This window comes from Rhopalosiphum padi, chromosome 2, assembly GCF_020882245.1.
Source record: "Rhopalosiphum padi isolate XX-2018 chromosome 2, ASM2088224v1, whole genome shotgun sequence".
NCBI classification, from domain to species: Eukaryota; Metazoa; Arthropoda; class Insecta; order Hemiptera; family Aphididae; genus Rhopalosiphum; species Rhopalosiphum padi.
This window is the reverse complement of record NC_083598.1, coordinates 59,612,101-59,621,478: the sequence shown is the minus strand read 5'-3', so window position 1 is coordinate 59,621,478 and position 9,378 is coordinate 59,612,101. Positions and strand designations below refer to the sequence as shown.

The 9,378-nt window shown below is 33.3% G+C and overlaps 1 protein-coding gene and 1 long non-coding RNA gene across 2 annotated transcripts; one reads left to right on the top strand and one right to left on the bottom strand.

Annotated features, from left to right (window-relative positions):
• Nucleotides 1-784: 784 nt before the first annotated feature.
• On the bottom strand, nucleotides 785-3,344 carry LOC132919850 (uncharacterized). The gene is made up of 3 exons (XR_009660676.1): nucleotides 2,894-3,344; nucleotides 1,185-1,279; nucleotides 785-1,083 (listed from the first exon to the last, which is right to left on the bottom strand). It is a non-coding gene; the product is annotated as an uncharacterized LOC132919850 (long non-coding RNA).
• A 141-nt stretch (nucleotides 3,345-3,485) lies between these two features.
• On the top strand, nucleotides 3,486-7,149 carry LOC132919849 (uncharacterized). Its single transcript, XM_060981734.1, has 2 exons — nucleotides 3,486-4,114; nucleotides 5,243-7,149. Exons 1-2 carry the CDS (start codon nucleotides 3,646-3,648, stop codon nucleotides 5,560-5,562), a joined length of 789 nt encoding a protein of 262 aa, XP_060837717.1. The 5' UTR covers nucleotides 3,486-3,645; the 3' UTR covers nucleotides 5,563-7,149.
• The last annotated feature ends 2,229 nt before the right edge of the window (nucleotides 7,150-9,378 follow it).

The window sequence follows — 9,378 nt, the reverse complement described above, 5'->3', positions numbered from 1 at the left end:
AATTAATATTAACTTTATTTAAAATAATATAATAATTTAATTTATTTACTTAGTTTTGTACCTATTACTTTCTTGTATTATTCACGCACTATCTATTAATAATTTGACTATTCTGTGTTTCTGAACATAAACTAATTTAAATAAACACATTGTATATAAAGAGTGGATGACTATAATATAATAATATGGTCATGGCTTACCTCACTAACTGATCATTATCTCTACAGAAAAAAAAACGAGGACTAACGATCGTATCTTTAATTTTATTCAAGAATAATGATGTACTTTCTTTATTTCAAATTATTGATATTGTTATACTATACGCTACTATGGTAAGTAAAATAAGGATTAGAATTATTAGTAAATATTGATTATATTAGTTTCGTATAAAATACTTTAATAATAATAAAAACGTATTTTTAATCATAATATTATAAGTTCTGTCGTCTAAAAATGAATCTATAATGCAAAATTAAAAAAAAAAATCGATTATTTTCATTAAATATTTATAACAAAAATACTACTTTATCTGGAAAATAGTATAAGTCGCATATAATAATAATATAATAATTATATCATATATTTAAGCGAATGGGAGTAATTAAATTAAAAGATCTTAATATGATGCGGATAGGTCAATGCGCATTATTGGCTAAACTTTGATTTATTTAAATTATTATAACAGTACAATATTGCTTTATTAACATGCAAATATTCTTCATAATCATTGTTATATATTATTATAGGTTATAACATAGTATTATATTGTATATTATATGTGGTACATAACGTAAGCGAAATAAATAAATTGATTTTTTCACTTCAATAGAAAACATAGCGTATTACGAATAGGCGCGAATAAAAAACGTTTCGTGTTTGAATAGACGATTATTTTTATTATTATTATTATTTCAATGCCTACATTCTTACAGTAATATCGGTGAGTCGGTGTAATTGAATGGACGGAAAATATTTTTGCGAGAAATCTAGACGCACCGCTATGACAGAACACCAGACTTGTCGTTGTTATGCGTGTAGGTAGTATATTAGTCTTCGTCTTTAAACGGAGAAATCGAGAAATACCTATCGATCAGTTTTTAAGTGATAATTAGTAAATAACACAATATACTAGCTGCCGTAATATTACATACTGCAGAGTATAATCATATTGTACATGTACATACGGCGTATATGAATGAAACTGGATTGCCGCATCACGAATTTCTCAGTTTGCGATTTGGGAAACAGTAAAGTTGTAGGTTGCAGCCATAGTAGGTACCTACTCAACGACGAAAAAACAAAAAAAATAAATAATATTCACCATAGTAAGAAATATCAAATATTATTGTTTGTATTGTATCGAAATCGTTTTTTTTTTATCATATTCTACTATTCCATCCGGATTCTTTGATTTTGATTCTTTATACCTAATATTATGGATCGACTCGAGAACTAAATGAAAAATGTATTAGTGAATAATTGCTTGGTTAGGTAGGCAGTGGTTTGATGTTACACCAGAAGGCGTTCACTGGTTGTAATAATATGACAAATATTATAATATAAGACAGCGCCAGTTAATTTATTATTGTCATGGTCATTATTCTAACGTGACATTCACCATTTTTGTTGTTAAATAAATAAAATAGATTTAAACGACTCGAATGAATTGACAATTTTCGTACGGCTGACGTTGTAATGAAATACACTGTTGGAAATTAATTTACTTTTGAATACAGAGGATGGTAAGTGGGGTATACAATAGCACACATTATATTGTGATATTATTCTAATATGTTAGTATGATATTAATATTTGTACATGGATAATAATTAATAAATAATAAAATAAAATATATTATGTCGCAAAGAAATGGAAAGTGTATTGCAAATAACTTAAAATTTCGATAAATAAAAAAATGATATTTATAGGTACAGTCAATTAAAAAATATTTGTTGATTGTTTATATTTATAAATATTATGTATTGTATATTTTAATCAATGGTTCCTTATTTACTGGAAGATTGTAATTTATAAAAGCTATGATATTACGGTAATTTAATGAGCGGAAAAATTACCTTAATTATATTTTGAAAAATTTTACGGTTAACTAATTTAAATATTTTAAAGCTCAAAATGCAGTTAAAATATCAATGTCAAAATAATATTATGTTTGAATTTGTTAAAAATTAGAAATATTTTTATTTAAGTAGTTCTAACTGACGCTATGTAATTATATTGTTATCGCTATAATATTAATTTATTATAATATAAAATATAGTTATAGTCATAATTATATTTTCAAGTAAATACAAATACAATTTGTCTAGAATGTAGGTATAATACATTTTTGTGTTAGTATTATTTAAAGAATTTTAATTTTTAGTTCTAAAGAGACAGATAATAGCTTCAGGATTATTTTAAAATTACAATTAATATTTCAATAAATCGTGTTAACTCTTATGTCGACGGTAAACAGAGGTTTTAAAAACAAAATATAATAATAATAAAAAATATATTTATAGTATCTTCAATTGATTAGTATGACATTAGTATTTTTTTTTTTTTTTTTGTATTTCTATCTAGATAAAGAAACTATATAACACCTTAAACTCCGAGTGTAAGTAAGATACTACGTGGTGATGCCGAAAACGATAGCTATATTAATATATTATAATATGTTTAGTAATTCGTATATATTATGTATGATTTATACGTAGTATTATAGAGTTATTATAATATATTATACGATTATAACATGATATTATTGTTACTACACGATCGCGCCGACATTAATTCGACGTGGAAAAATAAAAACAATACCAAACAACTGTACTAACTGTAGGCATATTATTATAGGTATATTATTATTATGTGATTATACAAAAACACACACTGCGATTTAAACTGCACCATTTATTGATTCGTCCGCTGCACCAGCTGCGCAGATTCTAGCCGCGTAGATCTTTCACGCCGAGTGCCCGCGTATGATTAAGTAAAAAAATCAAAACGAAAAAATAAAACCGAAGAAAAAAATCGAAACGAAAATGTTATAGAGATACTGTTCCGCGGAGACCCGAGCACGCCGTCCGGCGCGCGGTCATAGACTCGTGTCCGTTGCGCGTGTACGGGATAAAAGAGAAAGACAAGAAAATAGATAGGAAAACGAAAAGCGTACGGAAAGAAAGACTCACGAAGCTTATAATATTATTATTATTAGTATTATTATTATTATCATCGTCGTACATCCGTTTCTGAACACGAACCCTATATCGGCCAAGGTTGACACAGTCCGGCCGACGCGTCCTGACGGCCCATCGGAGTGGTGTGCGTGTACCCCCGCCGGAGTCGCAGCCACTGACTCGGTCCGATCGCTCGGCGGCGACGGCGGCGGCAGCGGCTGGCCGGCACCCCACCAACTCGGCGGTGGCGGTGGCGCGCCGATCGAATAACAGGCGGAAACGCATTCGAATAAAAGACAACTGACTCGGCAAACGATAGATCAGTGTAGTCGCTTTTGTTCAGTGGTGAAGAGGTACACAGTAGTAAAACACTCGCACATCACATCTCATTATATTTTTTATACGTATATCGCAATAGCAGCGATAAAAAATAATACTTCGAACTTTAACAATCGACGCGCATAAAATGATGAGAAAACTTACATTCGCGTGCCTGTTCTTGGTGGCAGCACAGACCGTCTATGGACACCCGGCCGCCGAAGAATCTCCTGCCGCCCCTGCCGCCGATGAGGCAGCCGGTCTGGAAAAGGTGTACAAGGTAATGCAGGATTGCTCCGAGAAGAACATGGCCACGTGCTTGAAAATGCGAGCTTTGCAATACGTCGACCGGGCGTTGCGCAAGACCGACAGCATCGACGTATTCGACGGCATATCGTTGGTGAAGTCCGAACCCGTCGAGTCCAGCCGGGGCTTGAACGGCCGATCGCTCGCCGAATCCGAACTCGAAGAAGGACAACCCAAAGACGATGACGAGAAAGATGCCCAAGTCGAGAACTTACTTTTGGATCGCGTCGCCCGTTTCCTGGAGAGCCACACCCTTCAACTCAAGGTCCCGGAATCGTCCATCTCTGGCATGAGGAGATCCCTCGATGAAGGTAAAAACTATTTTTATCCTCTCGTTTACCGTTATAAATAACTATTGTACCATTGTATACCGGTTAACCTTGATCAGCGAAGTCACTTAACTAGATTTTACAGTGGAGTTATCTCGGCTTATACACACATACGTATTATAGTAACACTCGTCGATCTAGAATCATATTTTATTTTAACGATTTATTTTCAAACACTCAAATTTACCAAGATTATGTTCCATGCTTTTATAACAATTTATTTGAAAACAATATACATACACATGCACGTTAACACGATTCTCTGTCGATACATTTTAGATGTAAAGCTATACTCGACAAATTCAAAAAATTCAATTTAAATTTTTTTCCGTTAAAAACTATTGTTGTTTTAACCATTCTCGCGTTCATAATAGTATTGTAAACTTTTACGCTATCTTTATGTTTTTCTTTCTGTTTATGTATCTATTTGTCTTTGTCTATCTATGTCTCCGACTACGAACACAGCTCGCTGGCTAACGTTAACTTAACCTTTCGGTCACCGTCATTTGGTATAATATACGTGGTATATAATGCGCGTCACAATACGCAGACCCCGCGGTACCGCGCACGCGTTCCAAGTTTTCTGTCTGTCATCGGGCCAAGATTTTGGCCTCGGGCCTAACCATAACTGCGGCGTATAATACGATATTATATACAAATTACACACCCGTCGACAGGCGCACATAAAAATAATAATAATGAAACGCTAAATCCGTTCGGGTCGCACACCATTGCCCGGCGTCGTAACAATATAATAATACGAATATAAATATGTGTGTTACGGACCCGCCAGGTGCGGACGCACGGTCATTGATGGCCCGAAAACCCAAATAGTGCGCCGCTAGGGGGGCCCCAGTGGGCGTGACTGTGTCATCGCAACCGGAGAAAGCCGGAGATTTGATCCTTTCACTGGAATATCGTTCAGATATATATCACCCAGCGGGCTCGAGACTTAAAGGTTTCGACCGTTTTCGGAAAACCTATATTTTTTTTTATATCTTTTATTCTTCGTTCTATCTGCAGATGACTATCTCATCCGACTGTAAATAAACTGTAAATAATAAAATATATTTATTTATTTATTTATTTATTTATTATTTCTTTTTGCAGCTCGTGGCAAGAAGAAGAAGCACCAAAAGATGTTGATGCCACTCTTGATGCTGTTGAAGATGAAAGCCATCGCCCTTGTCCCATTGGCCATTGGTGCTCTTGCTTTGTTGGCATTCAAGGCTCTCGTCGTTGGTAAGATCGCCCTCGTCTTGGCCGTCATCATCGGAATCCAAAAGTTGTTGGCTAACAGCAAGAGTCAACAATCGTATGAAGTAGTGTCTCACCCACACTACACCGAGGAACACGGACACCACGGTGGATACAGACGATCCCTAGAAGGCGAAAGCGCTCAAGACATGGCGTACCGTGGTCAACACTAATGCCGCCATCACCAAAATCATCCCCCCCTTATAGCATGATCCCCGTAGTTAGTATCACCCTCGCTCGCTCTGCTCCACGTTGCCATCACCCAACGGGGCGATATTTATTTGTAAATAGTTCGAAAAAAAAATATTCCCCCCTAGGAACGAAATAATTTATTTTAATATTATTTATATTTATATACACAAACATACATCTGATCGTATTCTACCATGCAATTCACTTTTTCTTTCTTCGTCTCACCCTCGCCATTGATAATATTATACTTGCCCGCCGCCTACGTTTACAAATCGTTTCTCTCGCGAACTTACATACATATATATTATATTATTATACTACACGTATAATATATACAATTATATATACATATATAAGTCACGGCGTCCGTACATCGCGCCCGCCACGTGTAATATTATTATACGACATCCGTACACTGGAGGCGACTAAACTATACGACGGCGGTCAATAACGGGTTCTGCTTAATCACTTCGGGACAATGATCGCACACAACACATAACAAAACGTTTTACTACCATATACACAACTATATAATAATAATATACGATTATTATTTACCCCGGGCGGTCGGTTAAAAATACAGAAGTTAACCTAGTGACACACACATACATACGCACACACACACAGGCGCGCGTGTGCGCACTATATGTGTGTTCGTGTGAGAGTGTGTTTGCCGCTCATGTGGTGATATAGGTCGGCCGGAGGAGAGAAGAAGAATTATTACGAAAAAAAAGAAAAACGACTATTTCCAAAACTGGTTTTTGTCTATAAAATACGAATAGAAATTGTTAGAAATCTATTCTTTCTATACTAATCACGATCACCACTTCTGCCGTCACTAACGATAACCACGATTACACACCAGCTACAGCATCGCGACTTTTGACCTTATCTACGAGACGACACCAACCAATGACTACAAGTACCTATACGTTTAGGACTAGTATTTACTTCTTCATATGTGTGCTATAATTATTATTATACTCACATACACACACACATACTCACTAAAAACTAGTACGATGACTTACTCAGCTGCTGTGGCTCTTCCTGATCGCACAGACCCGCACATACCAATATAAAAACGACCGTTTGCCAAAGACTACTTTTCACTTTACCGGAAATATCGTTGATCACAAACCATAATATTTTATTATATGATTCATTTTTATTTTATATTGTTATATTGTGTCATTTTTTTATACAAAAATTTATGTTATACTTTTTGTGTGTACATCGAAGACTTACCTATTTATTACGTACCTACTTAAATAAAATCGATTTGTTTGTAATAAATACACTTCTTCTTTTTTTCTAAACTCAGTTTGACTCACCTTGACTCGACTTGACTTGACTCTATTTGACTTAACAGGACTTGACATTACTTACTCGAATGTGCCATCGTCCACCTCCTCTCAAATATATAATACAATCATTGTTCTTGTTGTCTAACTGAAGAAAAAAGTACATCATATCGACTGTTATTGATTTATGTAATTTTTTATTATTATTTTTTATTTATTTTTTTTTATTTAATGAAATAAATATATTAAGATTCATTTTTTAAATGATTTTTAGTTTTTTTTCTCTTGAATTGTATTGCGATAATTCCTAAACAACTCATATTAAGCCTACATGTGTTAAATCGAGAAATATTATACAGTTCATGCAATTTTAAGATCGTTAATGGATAAAAAAAACCTTGATGTGTCAAATAAGTGTGATAAATATACGTAAGTACACTTGATTTGTTTCCAAAAACCGGTTTAGCGTTCCACACGATGCTAATGAATTAAGAAACATATAATTTTATTTTTTTATCAATGGTCAACACAAATTACTATGAGTATCAACACTAATTGATATATATATAAGTGAAACTTTACCTACACCGTTTATATAATGTACTATAAATGATATATAAATAGTTGGGGCTGCTGGCTATATAGCTCCTTTCCCATTTATAAAAAAAAAGAAATCTGATTGCGGTGAATGAAAAATAAAATCGTGTCTTAGTGTACTTACATTTACACACAGTACGCACACTTACATAAAAAGATCACGGTCGTGTTTTTCATCAAATTCATCGTGTGAATCACAGCTTATTCGTTGATGAGATACTACACGATTTTCTGTTTATTTAACCACATTAGTATGTGTTTAACATAAAACGTAAAAGTTTAGATACGAGTCGTGTGCTACAATTATAGATAGTACTATTTTCTATTGTATACAAAGCGTCCCTTCACTTTTTGTTGTTGACGTTTTAATTTCTATTGGATTTATAATTATTTATGTGACAGAATATTTCAAGTTTCGTAAGAAAAAATCTTCAACATTTTGATTCTAAATGAGTAAAACATACTAACAAGGATCATTATAATATATGCGTTAGAAAAAAAAATCTGATTTTTTTAGAACTTTACTTTTTTATAGACTTTATGAATAACTTGACCAAGGAAAATTAATAGTTATAATATTATACTTTTTAAACTATAAAATCTCTCTATTTTAGATTGTATTATTTCTTTGATTTGTGTAACAAAATAATGAGTACTTTTACAATTGTTACGGACAATAAATTCAAAGTTAACATACGATGAACACCTATACTAATTTATGTTATTAGACTAGGTAGTTAATGAAATATTACTGTGTTGGTCACTTAAACAGTACGTAAATTTAATTCACGTTTGAAAATGTTCGATATGCTTATTAAATAAAAACAATACGATGTTGTGTATCGTTTATATTTTATATTATTAGAAGAAAACTTTCGTTATATTAAATGAGTGATGTTTTCCCAGCCAAGCGGAGAAACTGTAGATTTCTAAAGTAAATTCACACCAGATTTATTTCAGATTGATATTTTTTACTCGATCATCCAAATACTATTTTTTTTTTTTTAAAGCACGACTTTTTACGGTTGACACGTTCAAACTCGTACAATAAGTTATAGTCGTCCTATATAAGGCCACAATTTCTAAGCACCGTTTTGATTACTTCGGAGTTAATTACAGACCCTGCGATTTAGAAAGTGCGCGATCAATCTAATTATTACGAGAAGAAAAATCTAAATCATTCGACAATAACAGCCGGGAGGGGGATACGTGCATGTTAGTAGTGTTAGTACATAATAATAATAATAATAATATATGTATATACGATATGTAAAGCCGTTAACCTCAACTTACTAACTTGCACGTCACGGCGTGGCAAGGATTAATATTAGATCGGACTTATAATCTGTTCACATAAGCACTGAAATACGGCTGAGTTTAGTCCGATACACTAAACGATTGACGGACGCATGCGTACGTCTAGGAGAGAAACAATATCAAAACCTGTCCGAGACCCAAAACGTTCGGCCGAAATAATATTATTACAAAGCCAGCGGCGCCTTTAAAACTACGATACCAAGAAAAATAATAATAATAATATATACTCGTATCTATTTATATATTATACACTATACAACGTATGTGTTACGCGACACGATGTTTTTTTATTTTTATTTTTATATAATAAATAATATATGATATAGGTAACGGGCTATCGGGTGCCGTATAACTAGTTTTATTCTCCTTCTAATTCTGTATCGGTGAATTATCGTACAGTAGGTCTCGTACAATAATGTCGATGTACAAACGCCCGACGTATAGGTAAAAATTAATTATATTGTATTTTATGAGGCTCGGACAATCGCGCCCACAACGGTAATATAATTATTTTTATTATTATTATTATTATTACTCGTATTATTACCATAGATCATAAATATGTTCTGTGATCGGTGA

Coding starts and splice junctions, on each gene's coding strand:
- LOC132919849 (XM_060981734.1), top strand. CDS start 3,646: ATGATGAGAAAACTTACATTCGCGTGCCTGTTCTTGGTGGCAGCACAG. Junction 4,115..5,242: donor GAGGAGATCCCTCGATGAAG/GTAAAAACTATT, acceptor TTCTTTTTGCAG/CTCGTGGCAAGAAGAAGAAG.